General features: G+C 36.2%; 1 protein-coding gene across 2 annotated transcripts; it reads right to left on the bottom strand.

Annotated features, from left to right (window-relative positions):
• Positions 1–1,241: 1,241 nt before the first annotated feature.
• Positions 1,242–26,764, bottom strand: LOC121428535 (sodium- and chloride-dependent neutral and basic amino acid transporter B(0+)-like). Of its 2 annotated transcripts, none has more exons than XM_041625226.1 (14): positions 26,360–26,763; positions 20,137–20,275; positions 19,045–19,176; positions 16,438–16,786; positions 15,896–16,028; positions 12,593–12,727; positions 11,375–11,478; positions 10,786–10,910; positions 9,659–9,780; positions 8,354–8,485; positions 7,307–7,522; positions 6,546–6,743; positions 2,334–2,595; positions 1,242–2,171 (listed from the first exon to the last, which is right to left on the bottom strand). In XM_041625226.1, the coding sequence occupies exons 1-13, from the start codon at positions 26,480–26,482 to the stop codon at positions 2,353–2,355; spliced, it is 2,151 nt and encodes a 716-aa protein (XP_041481160.1). In that variant the 5' UTR covers positions 26,483–26,763; the 3' UTR covers positions 1,242–2,171; positions 2,334–2,352. The 2 variants fall into 2 exon arrangements, with proteins under 2 accessions (XP_041481160.1, XP_041481161.1); XM_041625227.1 differs by lacking the exon at positions 1,242–2,171 and adding an exon at positions 4,825–5,029 and having other exon boundaries at positions 2,522–2,595; positions 26,360–26,764.

The raw sequence follows: 26,764 nt of genomic DNA, 5'->3' as shown, positions 1-26,764 counted from the left end.
AATACCGATTATAACATCAATAATTATCATGATATGCAACAAGGCAAAGTAGAGAAAGGCAGAACAAATCGATAAAGACCCCCACCCTGCAACACACACACACATCCCCCTGACATTTTAGTGCTTAACTCGGAACACGTTAAAAGTGAACTTGTGACCTTCTAATGCAATGCTGTTTGACAAATATTGTTTGTCGGAGCGTGTACCTATAAGAGATAAACACTCATCGATGAGTTAATGAATTCACTAACATGTGACCGTCATTAAGCTCTGAATAACATTCTCTTCATATTTTTCTACTTTCATCCTACCGTGTTCTGCTGTCAATAAGGCCACGAGTTGAAAGAAGCAGTAAATTAATAGACATTGATTTTGCACACACTGTATGCGTAGAAGCGGATAAATCACTAAAATCCTGGAAAATCGATGTGCAGTTCCGGCTTACCTTTGGCAATCTTAGTTCCATGGTTTTGTTTGGGAAAATGTATGCAAATTTTAAGATAGAGGCAATATTGTGATTGACTGTCTATTATTTATAATCCATTTTTCAAATTTTCTATCAACATGGTTCATATCGTGTAGGGAGCGTTTATCTCTTAATGTTATTGAGGTCATTATGTGCGTGCGGATCAAAATATTAACATAACAATCACAAAATCGTCTGCTTCTTAATTTTGCTGCTTCAAATCTAGAGCATGTTGATTAAAAAACTCTTTTTTCTAACACAGGGCATCAGCCATCAAAATCAAAACCAGGAAACCTGTGCCTTTGTAAATAATCAGAAAAGCCTTGGTAGTCAATATTGTCATAACACCTGTATGTTCTCATTAAGATGCACATAATCACTATGCGACGGATCTCGTTCGATCAAAGAAATGATTAGCGTTGAAGGTCCATACTTAAAGTGATCCTTGAATAATATCATTAAAGAGTAAACATTTTTCTCTTTTTTTTGAAAAAAAAGATTAAAAATGATAATTGATATTCACGTTCGATGAGGAAAGTTTAATATCAATAATTACAGAATACCTCAAATTCTACTTATACAGCCAAAAAAAGGAAAGAAAGAAAGAGAAAATACATAAATGAATAAAAACAATAAATATTCAGCTGCCAGTCTGCATTTACATACGTGAAAGGCAAGTAACGGGTGCGGCTGGTAATATCTACACGTACATTGAAGATGCCCCCCCCCCCGGGAACAGCATGTAAAGTTTAAGACCTGAATGAATTTAAAACATTTTTCTATATTTAAATCATTTTAACTTAATAAATATTTAAGGTGGGTAGTGGAGATCATTTCTAATTTCAAACGAAGGTTAGTGTCTGAGCAGTCCCCGAGAAGCAATTTGAAGAATAGGCTTCACAAATTGGAGACTCGCATCTTGGTGCACCCATCAGTAGCAATTTTGAAGGAAAAAAGGCTGAATATTCTCACGAGACACACAACATATTATAGAAGAAAAATGACAATCCGAAAGACAATGGACAAGAAAGGAGAAAGCTAAATATTAGTAGCGGGTGTTTCAAATTATGTAAATAATATTTCGATTTCTTTCATTACATATCCCCGAGTCAGAAAGTCACACGATATCACAAATCGTTGGCTGATCAAGGCACTGCTCTGATCATTATTACCCCAAAACACGAATTCGTAATCAGTGCAGAAAATTGTTGGGTCACATAATATGGTACTAATCTTGGGATGTCGCGAATTCCACGTCTATAGAGATAGTGAAAATACGATCGAAATTTAGTAATTCATATCTGTATTAAGAGCGCACCCTCTCCTGGATGTTAGTCAGTACTTGCGCCATCAGAAACAAGAGGTCGCATTAATATGGGGGAATGACTGGAAATTCCTAGGGAGTGGGATTTTACACCACTTAAAACAGTTTATGTTTTAGTCTTCTTGGCTTCCAGGAAGTTGTATTGTTCAAAACTCTCGATCTGAATTTCATCATATAAAAAGATATAAATTGATATTAGTTGGTGACTTTGGCGTTTGATTCTTCAGTGAGGATATTATCACTGGAGTTTATTGAACATGTCGGACTACTAGTAGCAATCGCTGATAATGCGCCCTCTTGTGTTAGTGACATTAGTACTGACAAACACACCGCTTCACTCTAAAAACAAGAAATGTTAACTTAACATTTGAAAGGTTGGAGGAGTGACAACATTTTCTAAATGTTGCATTTACCACTTTAAATGGTTCTACCCAACACTTAAAATGTTGGATTCAGCTTTATACAAGGTTGGATGTAACAATTGGAAAAGGCTGTCACTCCTCCAACCTTTCAAATGTTTATTTAACATTCCAATTTTTAGAGTGTTCCTCTTCGACCACCATCATGGTAGGACATCGGTCACGGATTCGTTCTCGAAGACGGCATAGTGAAATGTTCTTGGAGCGCCATTGTCGGGTTGGTCTTCGATCTTGCTCATGATGACGGGCTCGTGCGGACACGCGTTGGGATCGAGCTTTCCGCCCATCGTCGTGCCACGCTTTTCATGAAGGTTCCATGACTCGAGACGGTCTTCGGCGAGGAGGGGACCCCAAGATCGATCTGTTCTTGTAATCAGTATCAATCGCTGGAAACACAACATATAGATACATGAAAGTAAAAATCTTTTTTACTTAATGTAGATATCATTTTTATAATTTGTTTGAAGCAAGTATCAACCCATGGAAAATAATTTTCGCCTGTGCTAATAGTTTCTGGTCTTCAGTAGAAAATAGCATTTATGAACATTTGAATCAACGTTTTCCTGCCGTACTAGTATTCGATTTTTAATAACTGAAGGAAACGACAGTTTGACTACCAACGCAGTTTGTTCCCAATTCTGTACTAATATACGTTTTACTAACAAATCAGATATAATAACAGTGAACTGTTTAACAAAATTTAAACAGATGTAATGTCTAGGATTGATGTAAATTCGAATCGTTCTAATTTTGCAATTTATATTTCTTACGTTTACTTAGTCACTACATAGTATCCGAATCAAATAAGGAACAAGACTATAAAAAAAAATGGGTAAAGGTGCTCCATGAGGGTAAGTGTCCAAACAACACTTAAGCATTTCTTATGGGCATTTTTATTTATGTGATGAAAATTTTGCCCATTCTAAAGAAACTGCTGCATATTTGTTAAACCTTACTGGACACGCTGCCCGCATGCCATTGGGTAAAATACTACCCAAAATTAGATGGACACATAATTACCCTCGTGGTGGTAAAATTTTACCCAATATTTTTTACAGTGCATGTTGTGGACCAATATGCACGCGTGTAATGGTAAACGAGGGAGGGTGTTAGTAAAAGCCGTGTTTGGGCTAATAATGAATTATTTCTAAAACAGTTTCAAGCAAAATCTATTCATCTAATAATTTCAGCTTACGAAGCAGATGTATTTGGATGAATGTTCCAACTATATTATAATATAGTATTAGTATGGGCAAGCACTATATGCAAACACATCGCAAGAAGAAAATAATGCATCATCAAAAGTAATAAAGTAACATAAAGCACAGGATATAACAAACATATTATATATGACTTGGATGGAATATGAATAAAATAAAGAAGGGTGCATACAAGCAAGCGTGTGAATACAAGTAAAACAAAAACAAGCAAACACTATGGCTAAAGAGTAAAAGGCTGATGGAGAAGTGATAAAGATGGTCGTACATTCACACATGACTTTATGAATGACTGGTGTATGAAGTGCCAAAATGGTTGCTGGCGGAAAGCGCCTCATACTTATTTTGTAAAAAAAATAAATAAATAAAAAGAGAGAGAGAGAGAGAGAACAATGGTAGGCGTAGCTTTAATCAAGGTTCCTCAGGGCTTTCTGCTCTTTGGAAAAATTGGTAATGCCGAAAAAATGTATCAACCGGGAATCAAACCAGAGCCCCCAGCTTTGAAGGCCGGTGCCTTAAACATAACCACTAGACCACAGAGACGGGTGAGTGGCTAGGGCGACCCCAATCCGATTGACCGTCAGATAAACAGGTTTTCGACACAACCAATTAAATTTCCTTCGTCGGGTGTACGTAAGTTTGGAACAATGACAACATATTTAAATACAAGAGTTGTCAAAGCTGTTGTACACGTATAATTTCTCCCATATATATGTGTGTGTGTGTGTGTGTATACATGTATATTTGTCCATTTAAACTTCAGCTAAACCAGGAAGAATTATTTTAGGTTGTGGAAACTGTTTGGCATGCCATAGATGAGTCACTCATGGTCGTGCGGAAATGTACAAATTATGATATTCATGAAACTACCCGAGTTCAATGAGTTCAAATGAAAAACAAATGTTGGATGAAAAACAAATGTTGGATGAAATCTATAAAAAAAAAAACACGATGATGTCATGTTAGTGATTTAAAAAATGCAAAATTAAGAGAAGGAATGATATATCATGATCGAGGATGATCACCCTGATATAATGATGGGTAAAACAGAAGAATGAGACAGACATGTCCAGGAAAAGTTCCAGTAATATTTCCAATTTTAATTTCAACATGTTTTTTTTTCTCTCAAATAAGTGTTATATGTGGTCCCTAAAAATATGGTCAAGAAGACAATTACTGACGCAAATATCGATTTTAACCAATTTAAGCCTGCGTCAATAATCATGGAAAAAAAGTGCTAGATACGTGATTTCTGACATGTTCTTCTCAAAGCTCTTCTTTCAAAACCACATTAATATCAATGGACAGTTCTCTTTAAATCTTAGATATTTTTTCCAATTCAAATCAAAATGGATGGTTAATGGAAAGCGGATCATGCAAGCATTCACCCTCACTTACTCCGTCAATCACTCATTCAGTCACCAACGTTATCCAGCAAAGGAAGAGTAGTCAAGGGAATAGGGTGGATGGGCGTGGCAGTGTCGGGTACGACATCGCCCCCCATAGTCGTGCCGTTCTGGTCGTGTATCTCCCATGATGCAAGGCGGTGTCCGGTCCGAAGTGGACCCCAGGTCTTGTGGGGTTCGGTGATGAGCCGTAGCCGCTAAGTATTGAAAGAATGATTAGGGAGAATATTGGAGGATGACTTGTTTCCCGTCCATCAAAATCAGCTCACGCAAACACCCGTGTGAATTATTAACCACCAAAGACACTTCATTCGCAGCAATACCCACGAGTAATGTGATATCAAATAAGGCCTTGAACTGCTCAAGTTCAAGTTTTAATCCCCAAAATTCAACTTCAGCATAAATGTATCTCACGCTCATTTTGACGTTGCATTAGAAGATAACATCAAAGAATGTGGACCCATCTCAAAACAGAAGGATAGATAAGAGAAAAGAGATTTAAGAGCGAGACACACACATTTCCGGAAATGCATGCACAAGCACGATCGAACATCATCCTCACCATAATATTGCCAACACCATCATCACCATCAATATCATAATACTATCAACACCATTATTATAATCTTCACCATCATCAGCATCAAAACTATCAACATTATCAATATTCAGCTGTATAGATGACGACCAACAATACAGTTATGTGTGAATAAATTTGTCATCAAGCTCTGATAATCTTGTGAAGGTATACCCGATTATTGACAACTAACTATAGAATTTACGATTTTTTTTAGTAAACCATATGAGATAAATCTAAAAAACAGATTCAGCATAATAAAAGTTATATAAACATGTTCAAAGTTTAGTGCACATGCAGCAAGTGAGAGAATAATAAAATGATCAATTCTTTCGAAGGAATATTAATAATACCTCCTGGCAGAAAGAAAGACGTTTTAGACCCACCACCACATGTAATAGTGCATTTACATCTAAAGCAACATCTACAGATACAAAAGTTTTTAATATAATGCAAAATGACACTTGGCAGGCATAACATACTATCATTAAGAACAGATTTCGTGTTTAAGATACAATTCTATACTCTATCTGGACATAAGATTAGCGACACAAAAATTCTAAAATAGCTACCAACAAGTGAAAAACTTAATATAACAGTACAATAAGACTGGAAACAATATCATTACAAGTGTGTGTTATTCAAGGGCATTTTTCTTTATATCATGGCTCTTAAATTGATGACCCTTGTACATTTGGTCAACAATTATCGTAAAGTGACCGTAGATTGATCCTATCTATCTAAGACTGCGTAAAAAAACCTGCGGTGGAGGTACACGATTTCCATACAACTTATTGATCTCCTTAATCCCTGCGAATTTTCCAAATGTAATTTCATATTCAGGATCGCCGCACTTGACTGTGCGGACCAATCCATAGTCTCTATACGACACCTGTGAATATGCTAATGCAGCCCCAAAGAAATCGTACGATCTCCGAGAACCTTCCATGTGGCTTCATCATAAGCCCCTCTACATGCCCGTATATGAAATCGCCCAATGGCTGTTATCAATGTAAAGAATGAAATCGCATTTCTGCTTCACCCCAAATCACAAGAAAATCAACTAATCCATTTTATAATGACCAATGGCCGTAGCAGATGCACAATCAGTATACCGAAATCATCATGGTACGTACCTGTATTATGGACGAAAGTCTGATGTCCTCCCATGTGATAAGACTGGGCTTGCGCACAAAGTCATAGACCCAAAAGGCGGGAAAACAGAGCAGTGCCGTCATCATCATTAGGTAACCAATAGCGGTTGCCCATCCGGGAAATTCCATTCCGTTGTAGGTCGGTGCTTCGTCGAAAGCCCAGTGGCATATAAGAACGACCTGATCAGATTGATTGGCGTGCGAAATAGTTAGAATTCAGCAGAACATTTTTGTCACTTATTACAAATAATTTTTTTAATTAAAAGAATACATAGTGAAAATATTCAAGTAAGAAAATGCAAATTATAGTAAATATCTTATAAATGCTATCGACCACCCCTTATAACCTTATAACAATTGAATAATAATCTAATTTAAACTTTATTTTTTCCAAATGAATTCGATCCTTGATAACCATTTAACCGTTTTAAAATAAATATTATAAGACACAGGCTCCTCCAAAATGTACGGGTCTCATGACAGTAAGCTCGATGTTAAAAAAAATCAACTATTTTCTCTCATCAAACAATGATGTAGTTAGTTCTACATCACAATAATAAGAATCACTTCGCAAATCACATGAATCATAATCTCAACTCAGGTAAAACGCAAGAGAATCGTTATACTTGTATCATTCATGCATATGAAATGAAGTCGAGAAGATGAAGACAAATTTGAAAACCAGCATGGAAAAAATGGGCTAAGAAAAAAGAAGGAAATCTTAACCAAAAAAATGAACGCACCGCTAAGAGGATTGGGGTGGCAATCAGCCAGTTGAACGGCCAAAACCAGAAATGCCAATGATCAACGATGTGCGTACCAATCATGACCCGGATGTCGTCTAGAAACCGCCGATAGCCGTAGATATAACTAATATTGCACGTAAGAAGGATCCCAGCAACAAGGGGCACGAAGCTAACAGCGTAGTTGTTGTAAAGCGCCATCCAGTAACCACCCGCCTTAACAACAACAATAATAATAATACAGGTATATAGCAATTGTTAGGCGCCATATCCATCTCGTAAGAGATGCTCAAGGCGCACAAGACAGTGACAGGCGAGACGGGAGGTGAAAATTCCAAGAAACAAAAAATCATTGATAAAATAAGTTATTTTCAATAGTTATACAAATAATAACTACAATAACAATTTTTTTATCATAATAATGACTATATTATTATTAACATTAACATTATAATCAGAAATGAATATAAATCGGGGGGGGGGGCGTTTCATGAAAGGACGTTTTATCCGACAAGTCCCATTTTATCCGACAGTTACCATAGGAACAGTGCCTCTCAGCCAATCAAAATCATGGAAACATGTCAGATCTGACAACTTGTCGGATGAAAATATTGATGAAACGCTCCCCAGGTGTGATTATTGAACCAGTTGAACGGACAATTCGAAGGAAAATCATATAACACACAATAAAGATAGATCGAGAAAAATGTGAAGTGGGCGAATAAACATTACAAATATATCATCTTAAGAAACACACATGACAATCTATAGACCTTATTATATTATTACACATCAGTAATCTTAAACAAAACATTAAAAACAGATAGAAAATGAAAATACACACTTCTAATCTAAATGTAAAATATAACTACTTATATTTCAATATATTATTAGACAATGTATATACTGTTGCCTATACCGTATAACAGAATAACAAAAGAATTGAAAATAATAATCATTCAATAATTATTTGCGTTCTTTGACATAAACATTAAAACTATATGGAAATTGCTTTGAAAAAGAAGGTGATGAAATCAATCAACTTACATTGGTGACTATAGGCAGGCCGAGTAAAAACATGAGAAAACATGTAATTCCTGTGACCAAAGATCTCCGAGGTCGCAGAAGATCGGGAAACTGGTCAATGAATACGGTGACGATTACCTCCACACTAACAAACTGAAACCAGATTGAAATGACACCTCAATTTCATTACAGAGGCATATGAGGGAGGGGTGGTAAGGGGACACATGTCACGGGCGTTACTAGTAGGGGAGCACTGATGGAAGAGGCATGTTTTGGCCAAGAGACATAATTGTGTCAAGTACTAATAAAGATAGATTTATTGTCTAACCTTTGTCGAAAGAACTGTCAAAGCTGTAAAGACTATTTGACAAGTAAATCTCTGTAAATCTGAAATTGATTTTTTTTTCTTTCAGTAGGAAAATGGGAACAATATAATTTGAAAGGCGGCGATCACTCAATCCAATATCTGGTGCAATCACGCTCTGATTCATTCAATGGCAGGAATTCCATGTAGACCTTACATTAATTATTACCGGCTAAAGAGAACAATTGTTTCCCATTAAGGCAGTAAAATGATTCAAATAGTAAATCACATTTGATGTACAATACACTTTAAAAAAAATATTCATACTGCATATCAAGCAAGCATCACAATCAGATCCTGCTTCCCATTAACTTTGATTACGTGTTAAAATTCAGAATAACAAATTGTTTCAATAATATTACAGGCACTCTTGAAATATTAGGAGTAATATCGCAAATCACTTCAGTCACTTCACAGACGCCTTCTGAAACGTTGAGAACCTATCGTCAAAAGCCTGCCATGACAAAACAGTCTTTGTCGAAAATCGGTGATTCAAAACAATAGTGTCTTCCTGGACTCTAGACAAGCAACATATTTGCAGTTTTCGTTCGGTCCGAATCTCTATTCGATTTGGTGTGCCAGTTTCCGACAAAGATCTATTCATTGTGATTTGACTGGCATTTTGAATAGATTCTCAACACTCAGGAAAGGATCTGTGAAGTGATGTGCAAAAAAACCCCTAGTATCATACATTACTGGGATGGAACAGATATGTTGCAAATGAAAATTAGGGTTACATCAAAACCGAATTCCGCCGGTTAATAAATTCGGACCGATTATAGCCGAATTCGGCTTATTTGGATGGTTTCGGTGGATCGAATGTTCCGGAATTCTTCCTGAATTTTCTCGCATTCACGGGGAGAACAGAATACGCCCGAAACCACCCAAATACGTGTAATTCGGATGGATTCGCAGCTCCGGTGTAACCCTAGCTTAATCGTATCAATTCTTGTGATGATTACCTGACTGTCAACTGCTAATAGAATGAGCATAAAGAAGAACATTATCGACCAGAAAGGAGCACCGGGAAACTTCGCCAGGGCCTCTGGACATGCTACGAACACTAACCCAAAACCTGAAAGATCTTAAGTCGAAAGAGAGACAAAAAAATATCATAAAGTCGAATAAAACTAATGGTAGCATGTTTCAGATATCAACTCATCATAACATGCTGATAACCCCCCCCAAAAAAAAAAAAAATCAAGATCAGGGGAGCGTTTCATCAATATTTTCATCTGACAAGTTGTCAGATCTGACATCTTCCCATGATTTTGATTGGCTTAGAGGCACTGTTCCTATGGTAACTGTCGGATAAACTGGACTTGTCGGATAAAACGTCCGACAAGTCCTTTTATGAAACGCCCCCCGGGGCCCTTACAGACCAGATCTAAGGTAGTAGTCACACCGCCCGAGCGTTGTTGGAGCGGTAGTGGAGCGGAGAGAAAAAAATCATCACCGCTCGCTACCGTTCACCATTTGCGATTTCGATTGTGTTTTTTTTCTTCGATATTAGTTTTCGATTTTTTCCCCAATTTTGTGAGCGAAATTCGACCCTCTCCCCCCACCGCTCCACGACCGTTCCAACAACGCTCGGGCGGTGTGACCAGGCCTTTGCAAAGAGTTGCGATTGATCCAATTAATCATAACTCTATGGAAATCCATCAGCGTCATAATTTTTTTCTACAGGAAATTTGCAAAATGTCCTTTCTAACAAAGGCGAACACACCAAATTGTCAAGGAAACAAGTAATTTATGAATATGCATCATATCTAATAAACATTTTGAACTAGCATGCATGTGGGCATTGCTGGCTTTCCATAGCTGAGGTTGATCAGATCAATCGTAACTCTTTGTAAGACGGAACCCTCCGCCATTGAACACAATTGTCGAACAATAATCTCAATCAAGCTTTGAATGGAGTCTCGTTCGCATTTATATTGCAACAGTTTTCGGGAAGGAGCTGACTGTGTTTTCAGCTTGCGCTTGTCATTCGCATTAGTTTGATGACATACACATCCTGCTCGTGATTAAAAAAAAAGGCATGACATGTTTCGTACTCGTGTCGATCTGAATAACAAAATATAATTACCATCGTGAGCAAAATCTTTGACGGACTTGTTGAGTTTATGAGCCATGTAGCCTACTATTGAAAATATCATGAATCCTGAGACAAAGCTCGTCAAACAGTTGACAATTGCCACAAAGACCGAGTTCCTATCAAAACAAAGAAATATACAGCCACTCTTGAGTATCACATTCACTCCTATTTCTCTCTACTGAGTAAAATTATGTCTGTTCTCTTAAAAGAGTAACTACATGTATATCCCATCTAAGACAATCAAAGATTCCCCCTTCAAAATTCATGATAAAAAGACGGATATTTGCTAGAAAGCTATGGTGATGTGAAACAATGTAAAATTTCATTAATTATCTGCAATTTAGCTGGTCGCAACATATGGTGCAAATTTGCTTGCATGCTCTCCATGACATAAATTGACTGTGGGTGGAGCAGAGCCGAGTAACACCTCAGGCATATTGTTCAACGGCGGTCGTAGGGCGAGTCGAAAATAGCCGTTTTCGACTCGCCATACGGCCGGCGTTGAGCAAATGTGACCGAGGTATGACAACCTACACACACATGCCTTATCTACTTCATCGTTACAAAACTACACACTCACCTGTAACAATGACTGTGAAATTTGTTATATGATGCCAAAGTAAGAAGCCCGCCCCCTCCGGCACCAAGGGAGAAAAAGATCTGCACTGCGGCATCTCGCCATATCTAAGGAGTGTTAAAAATATAATGCCAGGAGCATCATAATTTTAAAAAATATAGTGCTGTAATTAATGTTCTACGCACTTCTCGCCCGTTTGTGTCATTTTATTTTCCTTAGTGTTTACTTTGCTACACATACTTAGAAAATCTGGAACTAATGCGTCATAATGAAATGAAAAGAAATTAGGAACATGACCTCCACCTGTCATTTAAAGTCAATATGAATGAATGAATTATTCGAATATCATTGTCACAATCAAATATATTGTTTAAAACAAATACAGATTTCTTATAATGTGAAAATATCCACTTTTTAATGTTGCTACTCCCTACAAATACTAATTCTCTTTCCTCTTACGTCTCTTTCTAATCATCTTCCTTCCCCTCATATCCTCATCTTTCTCTTTTCTACTTTTCTTCTCCTTCCTTTTCTTTTTCCTTTTCTCTTTTTTTTTAATTTCATTTCATCTCTTCTCCATATTTGAATAGTGAAGATTTCTTCTCATACGTTCTCCTCATCATCCTTCCTCTCACTATTTCCCTTCCTTATGAGAATATGGACTATCATCTACCACACTGCAAAAATGCCGGTGTTAATTGCACTGCAAAAACTCTGGTGTTGATTTGACACCAGCCCGGAATCTATATATGTTCACACCTGAGAAGTGTTAAACGACACCAGTTTCGTTTTGGTCTAACACCAGATAGGTGTTTAAACAACACCAATTAGTATCAAAACAGTATCGATTTGATTCCAAACGGGTTTTGTTTCAATGCTTCTCTGGTGTGGACATAATTATATTTATTTCAGGCTGGTGTTAAATCAATTAAATCAAAACCGGAGTTTTTTGCAGTGTGGTCCGCGCCAGAGAAGCGTTGAAACAACACAAGCTAAGAATCTAACCGACATTGGTTTAAAACTAATTGGTGTTGCTTATATACCGAATTGGTGTTAGCCTAACACCAAACCGGAGTTTTTTTCAACACCTCTCTGGCGTGGACCAACATACATTTAAATATCAGGCTGGTGTTAAATTAACATCGGTGTTTTTGCAGTCTATGCAATTCTTTGTCAACACTTATTAAACACAAAATAGTAAATCATTTAATTTAAACGTACCACAGCATGTTTTAGCCGTTCCCACTCGGGGTATATATAGTACCTTACACCTTCCAGATGCCCCTCTAATGTTGCCGCCCTGATGAGAAGGATGAATATTACTACGAATGGAAACGTCGCAGTGAAGTATACCACCTACAGTATATCAATCAAAATATTGAAGTACAGCTGTACACATCAAACAAAAATCACGTACACGAACTTTTAAAGAAAATGAACGCATCATTACTCGGTGGTACTTTGTATCTCATGCGGGAAGAGAGAATGTGCCACCAAGACAAACGTGCATGTATATTATGAGCCTCATTAAACCTTTAGACAGTTATGTGTACGTTTTATAAAGAATTCTCAATCAATTATTACATTTCGGATATGCAATCAAGCTGCATAATGGGTGATAACATCCTCCTGAAAACAAAATGACAGTTGATATCTGGTTTAAAATAATAAAAACATGTATCATGTCCGACTCATCCAGAACAATAAAGGACCCATAGAGCACGAAAGATGTAACAAGTAGAACGCCTCTGGCAGTCTCGCCTGCATTACGCGATTCAATACAGCAGCAGTGCTGACTTTAAAAACAACTCAACCTTCGGTAAAGATTTCGATATTGATTCCCCCAACATCCATTGACCCTAAATGACCTTTTACCTTGGTCCTGCCTGCATGTGACCCAAAACCCAGACAGGATGTTCAGTAATATTTGATTTCCCTTATGTCCAAGTTTCATGAACTATAGGTCCAGAAACATTCGAAGTTATGACGACTTTTCAAAACCTTAACCTTAGATTGAGATTTCAATGTCGACAACGCCGCCGGAAAAGCGGCGCATATAGTCTCGCTATGCTATGCAGTGATCTATTTCAAAATAAGGGTAGAGAAATTTGCTCTTGACCTTAATAAGGATGAGCTACGTGTTCGCCTTATCACAATACGGAGTGACTCCACATTGTTTCGATCGCAATCAAACGGGAAACAACAATCAATGTACATAAATTGTAAAATACTGGCGACACTTTAATGACCTTCAAACCTGTCTATAACGTCCATCACGCTTTCAGTGATGAAGAAGAATGAGCTAATGTTTTCCTCAAATCAACAAACCGTTTCCCCAAAGCAAATAAAAGGAGTGAAATAACAGGTATTTGAGTATTATTATCTTTGAAACAAATATGCTTTTGATAACTGTGTTTGTGAAATCAAATGATCACAATTCATTTCCCCGATGATGACAATCGACACAATGAATGCTGAAAATAGTATCAAAATCATTATAAAAATGGCAGTCAGCAGTGTCAGCAGCCGATTCTGTTTTATCGCTGCACTCACTAATATCAGGCATTATCATATCATGTTTACCAAATGACGGTTGGCAGAGGCGTCGATCCTGGGGGGCAGGGGGGGCGATCGCCCCACCAATGAAAATATTGGGGGGGCAAACATATCATTTTGCCCCCCCAATAATTCCGGATATGGCAAAAAAAAACCAAGAATGTAATGGTCAGCAAGCAAGAATGAGATACACAACTCGTTCTTTATTTAAAATCGTGCTCAAAATGCCCGCTTTTCTGATTGGAATATTAAAAATTTCAGCTCGCGCTTCGCGCTCGCATAATTTCTGTAACAAAAACACATACTTTTCATGATTAAATAGGTGAATGCAAATGTCCCGTTTTCACTTTAAAGCCTCAAAAGAACTCCTGCTTCGATTTGCAGTCATCTTTTCTTGGATATATATATTTTTCTTTATCAAAACGTCCATTAAACTGTCATTTTTTTCAGATAAAAAAAAATCAAAATTTTCAGCTCGCGCTTCGCACTTGCATCTATTCTTCTTTTAGATACCTATCTTAATCATTGGTACCAAAAATGCTTAGAATATCAAGCTTTCAGGTCAGAATATATAGAAATTTTAGCTCACTCTCGGCACTCGTACTATCTGTGTAGTGAGATATGTATCCTCCTCATGAGTTACTAGTTCTAAACACGCACGCTTTTCCTGTCAGTAGGCCTATGCTAAAAAAAAATCAGCTCGCGCTTCGCGCTCGCATTAATTTGTTGGTGAGATACGTGTCTGTGTCTCATGAGTCATATATTATATATATATATGTGTGTGTGTGTGGGTGCATGGGTGGGTGTGTATGTGTTGGGGCGGGGGCAGGGAGGGAGAGGGGGAAGTTTGGTCTTTAAGCATTTTTATAATAACTGGTTTCATTGTTTTCTTAAGATATATATGACACATGATTTTATTAAGTTAGTGGAAAAAAGTGAAAATATGAAGTGTAAAGTATTATATATGATTTGAAATGTTAAATTGAAATGTTATGTAACTTTTTGTTCATGAAATCAGAATGAAACATTATTCAAAACAAAAAAAAGTATGGGTGTGTATGGGGGGTGTCTTGTATGATCCAGCGCCTTTGGAGCGTTAATGATTTTGCCCCCCCCCCCCCAATCTGAAAAAATGGATCGACGCCCCTGACGGTTGGCATGGTCATCATAAAACCTGCAGCTGTATATTCATCGTCATCATTCTAATCATCACTATATATCATCACAATCTTCATTACCTTTACCATCATCATCACCGTCATCATCACATCGTCATTACTATCACCATCAAAAAATCAACATCGTCATCACAAACATTGACATCGTCAAATCACCATCATCAACATCACCATCAACATCATCATTATTTTTCAGCACCACGATCATGATCATCACCACCACCACCATTATGATCATCATCAACGTCATCATCGTCCCCATCATTATCACCGTCATCATTGTAATCATCACTATCATCACCATCTTCATTACCACTACCATCATCATTACCCTCATCATCACATCATCACTATCACCATCAAAATAATCAACATCGTCATCACAAAAATTGTCATCAACATCGTCAAATCACCATCACCAACATCATCACCATTATCATCATCATCACCACCACCACCACCACCATTATGATCATCATCAACGTCACCATCATCCCCATCACCATCATTATCATCGTAATAACATCATCCCCATCATCATCATCATGTACTATCATTATCCTCAACATCACCATCATCTTCACTGCTCCAGTCACCATAACTGATCAATCATTCCCTTGATACAATCAACGCCCATTTTCTCTTTGCCTATCTTATCAATTAAAACCAGAAGATGTCTGAGATACTCCGCAAACACCGTACAAATCCTGACACCCACCAATTACTCTGTACCAGCTATAGACGACAAACTGAAATCAATGGCCCCATGAGGGGATGGGTGATGACCTACCTTGCCAGCGGACTTCACACCTTTGATGAGGCACAGGAAAACAATCACCCAGGCAAGTAGAAGGCATAGAGTGAGCTTCCATACCAATGTCCCAGTCTCGTTCATACTCGAAGATTCTTGCAAGACTTCATTCCTGGACAAAGGCAAATAAAATATGCAAAAGTACTCATCCACTGATACATGCTTATGATCATTCAAATTAACCAAGTAATTAACAATAGGTTTTGCAGGTGGAAATGATATCTGTGATAATTTGCAATGGAATAACATTTCCCCGAGGTAACAGTGCTTCTAAGCCAATCAGAATAATTGGGTTGCCATACGTTTTGCCACTGAATTAACAGATGAAGGCAGCACTAGTCACCAGAGGAAAAAAAGAAAGTAAAATCACGAATACAAACTAATAATATTGTCAGGGCTTGTACAACCACTTTTAAACTCGAAAGGATAAAAATATATACGAGCTTTCTCTTTAAACTTCAAAATGTGACATGGAGGTAGAACCATCAAGGAGTATAGGTGTAGATTTTCTTATCACTTACTTCCAGTATTCTTGACTTGGCAGAGCTCTCAAATGAATAAAAGGATCTTGATAAAGACTAGTATTGAACCTATCAGTCCTCGGTATTCTCGTAATGTTATAATGCGTCAGTTCATCTTGCGACAGGTCCTCCAGATTTGTACAATTCCTGTCTTCGGTCACGATTCCACCGCCCGCTAAACATTCGTCGTATATCTCACTGCACAGACGCGTGTTCCAGTCGTTGGAACAACCAATCCAAGGCAAACGACTGGTGAAAGAGGCGAAGAAGTAGTAGAGGCAGTAGGCAAGAACGACGTTGTAGAAAATGGAGACATAGATAGACATGAAGAGCTGACCGTATCCTAAACCTGTAGGTAATTTTTATACAATCATTCGATATTGCATTTAATCAAATTATTTCCTAATAACAATACCTAACCCCACGACAATTCAGAGACAGTAGACTGTTACGCCAAAAAACAGAAAAAAAACACACTTTGGAAGAGTGAGGAATATTGTGCGTTGACAATGTATGTAGGAAACGGTTTAAAACGGTGAGATGAGGCCATTTGTCCTAGCTTGAATGTGGTAATTATTCATCAGCACAAGGTTTCAGTTGTCAAATTAAATAGAACAATAACAGCTTCATTTAGATTTTTTAACATGTTCTCCAAATTAATTGGACCCGCCGGCCTCCATCTAAAACACAACACACACACACACTCCCTCTCTCAACACCACATCGATTGTATTTGGTGACCAATGATGTTCCGCAACCAACTATACCAAGCAACACTCCATGGTCTTTAATTCTTCTCTTCTCCAACAACTTTAACAGAACACCCGTGTCCTTTCTCAATTCCGTTAATATTTCCCCAATCTCTGCTGCCGAAGTATGATATCTTTCTGTATACAAGACGCATGAAAAACTCAAGTTATAATGCTCTAGCAAAAGCTCACCCTTTAGTTCGACAAAAATACGAAAAAACATCTCTTACTGTTCAATTTAATAACATAGAAGAAATTTTGTCAATGATTATTATGTAAAACCTTGATGACAATCCTTCCAAATAGGAACATCTACCAATTGACTTAATTTTAAAAAAATAAACATTGTTAAAATATGTAAAAACCAAAGAATATCAGATGTTTTTTTATAATGACTAGAATAATTATGTTTACTTTTTTAAATTATATTTGATATTTTAGTCATATTATTGTTTTGAGTTTGGTTCAGTATTCTCCTTCTTACTATTCCTCTTCTCATTATTCCTGAATTTCTTTTTTTTTCATTTCTTTCTGACTCCCATCCTCTATATTTTCGCTCCATCCCTGGAATCGACTATTGCTCAATCCTCCGTCGTTTCTATTTCTCTGACATTCTAACAATTGTTGTTACTTCCAAATCTTGTCTTGTCACATTCTCTTGATTCAATTTTTTTGCCATACTCTTAAGTTTTGCTATTTTGTTTGTTTTATATCCATTTTGTTGCTTGTATATTAATCTTATGAATATTGAGTTATTATTTTTACTGATTGTATTTTGTCCTTCAGGACCATGATGTAAAACAGCCATTGTGCTGATACATGTTTTTTTTCCTGAATAAATATTTTGAAATAAAATAATAAATAAAAATAAAAAAAATCTAATAACTTAAACACTCAAGTTTGTCCATGATTATTTTGTTAAACCTTGATAACGATCCTTTCAAATAGGAACATCTACCAATAGACTTTATTCAAAGAGACAATTTTCAATATTATGTAAAAACCAATGAGGAAGTTGTGTTTGGTCGCATTGCCAATGGGAATATCTCCCTAATACTAATATACAAATAATATACAAATAATGAATGTTAATGAGTGCAATGGACAGAATACTTGATGAGGTGAAAGATGAAATGATCCATTCAACGAGGCGTAGCCGAGTTGAACGGATCATTCCATCTTTCACCGAATGAAGTATTCTGTACAGTGCACGAATAAAAAAAAATCATTATTTGGTTGAGTAAAAGTAGATTCTTTTTCATTTGAAATTTGTGAATTTTGTTGCAAATATGCTCACGCAGAGCGACCTCGGTCTGTTGATTATCGCGTACATACATCATGCGCGCTTCAAACACGAGTGGTAGTTGTGGTACATGCACAAGGTGCCTGCAGTCTGGGTCTGGGTGCGCGCGTGCAATGGCCAAAATCGTATGGATCCAAAATTGCACGATGAATGGATAAAAAAATTGGACGGTTGATGACGTCATTGTAAAATGTGCTGAATGATCGATATCGGCCAACCAATCAAATGACAAAGATTTATCTAGGTGTCATATAATAGAGATTCAATTATTCAATATTCAAATGTTCATAACTATATTCGTGATCATTTTAAGAACATTCTGCACAAAACACCCTAAACAATAAATCTTCAGAAAAAATCAAGGCAGGAGGAATTGTCATAGGAACAAAGGTCGTGTCACCAACGTGAACACCTAATCAACATCTCACGTAGCTTGCCATATTTTCTTTTCACTCCAGCTCTTCCCACAACTTCCTCTTTAAAACTAAGCGCGACGTTGATGAATAAAGACAAGATAGTTATTCCCATTCCAGTTCCGTCTTCCTACATACTCACCTCTCATTGGCGGTACAGCTTTCCAAACTTTGATCAAACCACTACTGCTGTATTGGCCGAGAGCCACTTCCATGAAATACAACGGTAACCCAGCAAAGAAGAGCATTATGACGTAGGGTAATAGAAACGCACCTGACAATCAAGAGATTGGAACATGGTATGGGTTAAAATATTGCACGCCATGATTTTTTTTAAATGTCTTCCTTTTCCGGGTAGAAACATTTGAAAGTACCCTAAAAACATAATACAATACATCACCCGAAACACAATATGACACCCCCTTCATGAAATAACAAATGTTTGTATTCATTCATCCATCACATTCCACTAAAAATTCCATAAAAATTGTGTTATGATATATGGTAAAGCTGCTCGCATATGACTTTAAAATAAAAAGAGATAAATCATCCTTGTATTCTCAAATGGATTTTCATCATACCTCCACCAACATTTCTTGCTTAAATATTTTTGTGCTTTTATCAAAACCAACTTATTGTCAAATTTAACTTCCCCTTCAATCTTCTCCTTTAACTCGAAAGAAGCTTTGCATTAAAGGGGAAGTTCACCCTGACAAAAAGTTTATTGTAAAAATAGCAGAAAAAATAATAAAAAATATTGACGAAGGTTTGAGAAAAATTCATCAAATAATTAAAAAGTTATTAGAATTTCAATTATTTGATTTGTGACGTCATATGCGAGCAGCATTCCTACATAGCGAATGGTAAAAAATCAATGAAATGTCATTTTCTCAGGAAATTCAAAATTGTTTTCACTGTACCTTTTGTATATCAATAGACAAATCATTTCACACCCGATCATGAATAGAAAACATAATTAAGTCATCAGGAACCATAAACAAATTGAAATTAATGCATTTTATATTACATAACACATGGGGCAGCTGCTCGTTTATGACGTCACAAATCCAAAACTTTGAACTCTAATAACTTTCTTCTTCTTTAACGGATTTTCCTCAAACCTTCACGCTTCACCAATAATTTTTACTATTTTTTCTGCTATTTTTACAACAAAGTTTTTATCAGGGTGAACTTCCCCTTTAAGTTATAGTTGAAGATTTAGTTCACGACTGACCTCCACCATTCTGATAACACAGGTACGGGAACCGCCAGACGTTGCCAAGGCCAATGGCCCATCCCATACTGGAAAGAACGTAATCCAACTCCCTCCCCCATGTCTGCCGAGCATTCGGATTCTTCACATGAACGGCATCCTATGTAAACAAACATAAAAGAAAGAAGAATGAAGAATAATACGACGACGAAATGTGAACAAAAAGCATGATAAACACTGGAGTAAAGATGGGGGCTTTGAAACCATGGACTCTACAAAAAATCACGACCAAGAAAAAAGAAGAAATCGGAAGGTACATTGTCAAAGGGTGAAATGTTATTTTATTTTTCTAAATATCATTGCAAATATCATATGATCACAACATTGCACTTCTGATGACGGCTCTGACTCAGTCTCGGTTTATTTATTACATTTTTGTATCGTTTTCATTGTGATTGAATTTTGTTTCTGAGAGAGGAAAAATGATTCACTTGCTCTATCTCTTTTCTATGAAATAATTTATCCGCCCTTGCACTGATGGCATTGATCTCTTAACTCATATTATTCATTAATCTGAATACTAGACAAAACACAGTATCACCAACTGATTAGATAAAAGGGGTTGTGATAATGAAAATAATGACGATGAAGGTGATGGAGATGGTGCTGATAATGAATTGATTCTATGTTTACTTTAGAATTTCTCCGGTGGTAAACTTTGGTGTAGTACATTGATACGAACAAGTCCACCCAACAAAAGAGTTGATTTGAAAACAAGGAAAAAAATACACCAAACAAAACACTGAAAATTTCATCAAAATCGGATGTAAAATAAGAAAGTTGTGACATTTTATAGTTTCACTTATAATTTCACAAAACAGTTATAATTATGCACATCCTGGTCGGTATGCAAATTGGCAGACTGATGACGTCACCCACTCACTATTTCTTTTGTATTTTATTATAAGAAATATTCTAATTTTCTCCTCCTTGTCAAGTGAAAACAAAGTTTTATTTCTCCCTGAACATGTGGAATTACCATTATTTTAACAGTTAATGGTTAAGTTAAGTTGGTCCTTACTGTAAAATTAAAAAAAAAATGAATATTGTATTATTAAAACAATAAAAACACAAAAAAAATAGTGAGTGATGGACATCATCGACTCTCTCATCTCTCTATCGCTGAGTTATACATTTAACTGTTTTGTGGTAAATAAGCGAAACTTAAAAATGTCATAACTTTCTTATCTTACATCCGATTTCGATGAAATTTGCAACGTTATGTTTGTTTGATTTTTCTCTACCGATTCAAATCAACAATTTTATGATTTTTTTTTAATGAGTAGTTTTTATTGACAAATTTAACATGAATTGAAGTTGTCAATAAAAACTACTCATTAAAAAAAAATTCTGGGGTGGACTTGACCTTTAAGGAGAATAAACCCCTTTATTGTTCCCAATAATTCTCCTACTCTCAATAATCAGACGCCACAACCCCAAAGTGTGCTTGTGTCCCACCCTCAGAGAAGAACCTATAATGACATCACCACGAATACATGAAAGAGAGGTACACTGTTACAACATTTTCTATAGATAATAAAATATCTTAATTTATCACAATCTGATTATCATAATTAGCCTTTGATTTGTACAAACATGCACATTTCAAATATAATCATCCAAGGCAGGATAATTATATTTAAGTATCTTGTTAGTGATAATATACACCCGTTCATCCTCGATACATGTGTACTTAGCAAACATTAGAATTTGAGATGTTTCCCTGACATACATGTGCGTGCACACACACAACAGTTGAAGGTTATCAATGTATTGCCACAGCATGGACTAATTAAACATAAATAAAGTGAAAAAAAAGTCATAATTCTGTTGGTGAAGATATCAAAACAATGTAAGCATGGCTGGAAACCATGCACATATTTCAAAATAACTTCCTTGTATTGATAATTCTGACCATAACACGAGGAGTAATATCAAATAAATTCAATAGATTTGTTCTTTGCTTTCATTTATTCATCCATTTATTTATTCATAAATTTGTTTATTTTTTTGCATTTGTATTGTAGTTTCAAATGAAATATTACTTAAATATATCATTTTGAATAATATAAATGTTTCTGTATACAAGGTTTTCATTCAATAAAGAAAAAAGTCAAAACTCCCTGCAACCCTGTAATTTCCATACAAATCAAAGATTTATGAATAAATTGAATTCTCATGAAATGTACCACTTTACACATGTTTCTCATTTTGCACCCTATATACTCTTTAATCAGGAAACCGATTAAATAACCCTCACATCCGTCGTGAAAAGAAAATCGATTCGATATCACGAGCTGGGAAATTCACTTACAAATTTCTGACTAAAAAAATATGACAGAATTCAGGTATAGAATCGCAGGGCAAGCATTCTTCACTATAGGCTGCAGACATGTAGGGAGAGCGGGGCGAGTCCGCCCACCACGTGATTTTCTCCTTTCCTGTGATTAGATATAAGTTTTCATGACACAATCTATCTATATAGGTAACAAAATACCTTGGCGAGAGGTCATGTGCTCAAAATCTCAGAAACGTACGGCAACTTATCAGCTTTAAAGCCAATTTAGTAAAGTATATTTCAGATTCTGGATTCCTGAATACATTTATAGCAAGTTCTCTTTTTAGAAGGGTGTGATATACATGTAGTTGCCTACTGTAATATACCATTGATACGTCAACATAGCTTACCAGTATACATTTTGCATAGAACAAAACAAAGGGAAAAAAATGTACGTGGGGCACTTTCGCCCCTTTTGCGACGGGGCAGGTTTGCCTTTATGAACATATATGCCTTTATAAGGTCGCATTTAATAAGTTGGGTATGCAAAAAGGGTGACGGACGTATGAACAAATATCCACACAGTGATGTGGATAAATTGTAGCTACATCACAGCCCCATGGCCAAATTTGTTGTGTAAGGTCTCATTTTGAAGCTAGATCTATAGGCTAAATATATTATTATAAATTAAATCAATACAATATCAGCAAAACAATCTACAGCACATTAAGTTTTGAAGTTACAGGGGTAACGGAGCCGGTGGATGTGGGAAATGATAAAATGTTAAAATGTGATGCTTTACTCCTGATTTTTGTTCATTTCAAACATTTATTGGGTTAAATGTCACTACATGTACTTAAACAAAATATAGTTAATTTTTAGTCAACAACAATCTTTTGGAAATATTTCAATGTCCCTATAAAGTTTGATTATTAATGATCGGCATAATTATTCGATTAAGTAGGAAAAATTTAGCCAATATTTACATTTATCAACCTTTTTCCCCTAATTTCTTTTAATTTCAATATAGATGGGTCTAAAGACTCTAGGCATCACTTTTTTAAGTTGATATTTAAATTCATTAAAAAAAGGCATGCAGGTAAACTATTTTAGGTTAATTATTATGCCATAATATTCTATTCTTTTATAATATGTGTATACTGACCGTCAGTCTCATTTTTCTAGTCAGATTAAATGCAAAGAACTAAATTTTATTTAAATTTGACAACTTTGAAAATATTCAAGAATTAGCTACATGTTAGCTCCAATCTGCAACCTTTCTAATTAGTAAATTTTAGCAATAAACTGGATATCAGCATTGATGTTCAAATAATACAACATACTACGGTGATACAATGTAGTATTAATTTTTTACACCATTTTTTGTGCAGAAGGTCCAATTTGAGAAAAACACATTTGAAAATTCAAATTTGCATTGACGTCAATGAATTAATTAGATATAAGTTAGTCATTTTAAGAAAAAATAAAGGTTTTTTTTAAGGATAAAATTTCCCTTCACTATTTGAAGAATGGTAATACCCATAACATATAAACAGATAACTTTTTTACCATTTTTACCCTGTTCGCGAAATTGGACCACCTTATGACATGCGACCATAATAGACCTACTAAATTAAAATGTCCATGTAAACATGACATGACATGCTCAGCATGTCGGTTAGTATATACATGTATATGAGCAAATTAATACTACTTCAAACAGAATTATTCTTAAATGACAAACAAAATAGAAGACCTTCGATACATATCGCCTAACAAATTTAGCAAATACTACTCATATCCAACCTTGAGAAATGTTTGCATTTACATGTACAGTTGATTTGATGCACAACACAAACCACTTTATTGCAACAATTAAACTTTGATACTGCTCTCAGTAGATTCTAGTTGTCATCATATCCTTGAACATTTATATGTTCAGTGGCAGTGGAAAGTGGGGGGGGGGGGGGTTAACCATGAAAAAATTCATAATCAGATGCCAGATGGTAATTTTTATGTTTTTGAATATGGTTTTCGAGTTTGGAAAAAAAAGATGACATTTGACTGTGTACAGAATCAATTTGGGATATTAATTACCCATGTATCTTTTTTTTCAGTTGGCCTCATCGTAAGTGCTTCTGGTAATGGTATATCTAAAGGACTGGATCTACAGAAATCTCACATTCTACCTATTTTGAAATCAACAGTAGAATAGAAGAGCAAGTGAAATTTAGATGGAAAAAGAACACAAGTCCTGGCTACATTCCATGGCCCTGGGAAGCGGGGGTGCTGAAATTTCCTTGGGGGGGTGCTGCCTGTATTATTGTCCATGTAGGCATTAGGCAGTACCCTTAGGTACTCTGGAAGATGAATAACAATGGGGGAAAATGTCTCCAAAATGACGTTCATTTTGTAGAGAAACAAACCCTTTTATTTTTGTTTTTCAAATTTACATCAGCACCCCCAGTTAAAAAAAAAATGTTCCCAGGGCCCTGTTTCATACCCAAGTTTATACTGTACCAAGGCATATAATGCAGTACTTTTTTTCACAGTGAACATGAAGTAATTACATGGAATTGTACGGGCAATGGATCAATATCATTTAAAGAGAAATGCCAGTACATGTACATGTAGTTGCAGTAAACACTGATTTCATGAGAAAGTCTGTAAAACCATGCTTAATTGTCAGCATATCATCGAGGATCTAGATCTGGTACAGTTACATAAACTGAACTTTGTGAAATCTTGAAATCTACGCTGAAAAATGTTCACACTGAAGATCATTAACACAGATAGGCACACGTGGGACAGTGTATTATTATTGCTGGAATAAAGACCAGACGGAAGCGACTGAATCCGCGCTTATTTTGCTTATTTCTCAGCAATTACACAATTTCTTCCAGAATCCTTTGGCATATATTGTTTTATTCATACAAACAGACACTTGGGTGGTGATTATATATTAGATTCTGTAAAAAGTCATTTTGAGATCGTTACCAGAACTGGAATTTATCTTTAAATGGTTAATATATTTAGACAGGAAATTGAGGATGATGGCTGAGTGGTAACAGTTCAAACCCATGGCGTTTCAACAGGTCAATGCAAGAATAATACTGGTGCTCGTGATAAATTATTCTCATCTATACCCCCTTTGCATCTGCATGAGCGATCATGATTTATGCACATCATCTCACAGCAGATGGAGAGGGGGTGGGGCTTGGGGGCCATCAACCCCCAAAATTTTCATGACCAAGAAAAAGGAGAAAAGGGAAATGAAAGAGATTATGTCAAAATCTATCACAGAACTAGATTTTTGTATCAATAGGTCACATTATTTACTTGGTCACTTCACTCAATTGTAGATTGTTGAAAATTTAGTCCCATATAGATATAGGTAGCATATACATGTAGGGCTACTCCATGTCTGGCCTCATCAATTTCTGGGCTCATACATGTACTTCATATCATTTACAGTGCTGCATCATTGAACATCCTACATTATACTACAAAGTGCTCTATTTATAAATATGACATGTAAATCATGATATATCTATAGATATATCATGATTTAAACAACCTATAGTGAGTACATTTAAAATTGGATTGTTAGGTAAATCATCAATATACATATGCCTTCTTCCACATTTATGGGAACCCTGCCTCTCCCCCCCCCCTTACTTGTCTATGAACAAGTTCAATAGACAAAACGTTATAATTGAATATTTATTGTATTTGTAGTAGTACGATGGATATTATCATATCACAAGCGAAAGCCTACAATGCAGTAGTACACGTAGCTAGTCATGCTAGCGTAGTACTAGTATGTGCCTAATAATGATTTATTGCAATGTGTAATACATCATAATCATGAATCAAATTAGCCACCTGCGAAAAAAAATATCTTACCGTCACGGAGTGAGAGATAGAACGGGCTAGTACCGCAGGGGGTTTATTCGTTGTTGTGGTGATGGTACCGGTTTGCTCCTCAGGTCCAGCCGGGGCAGCCGCCGCCGAATCGTTAGGTTCCATTGGTAGTACGGTCAGCCGATCGAAGAGTTGTCGTTTCCGTATAGAGTGAAATAACGCCACATTCACACAGCAGAAGATGAGACAAGATATTTAGGTCACAAGGCTCACAATTACAACTACATACGGTTCTCTATGGAACCATAAGCTGGCGATTACGTGCTTGCAGAATACATTATACTACAATGTATTAATATGGACGCGGAAACACCACCGCCATAGCATTTGCGTGCAAAGGAGAACCAAGGCGCCTTAACCTATACCACAGACATATCGGTACGGTAT

The sequence above is a fragment of the Lytechinus variegatus genome, chromosome 15 (genome assembly GCF_018143015.1).
Source record: "Lytechinus variegatus isolate NC3 chromosome 15, Lvar_3.0, whole genome shotgun sequence".
In the NCBI taxonomy this organism is placed as follows: Eukaryota; Metazoa; Echinodermata; class Echinoidea; order Temnopleuroida; family Toxopneustidae; genus Lytechinus; species Lytechinus variegatus.
This window is presented reverse-complemented; position numbering and strand designations above follow the sequence as displayed.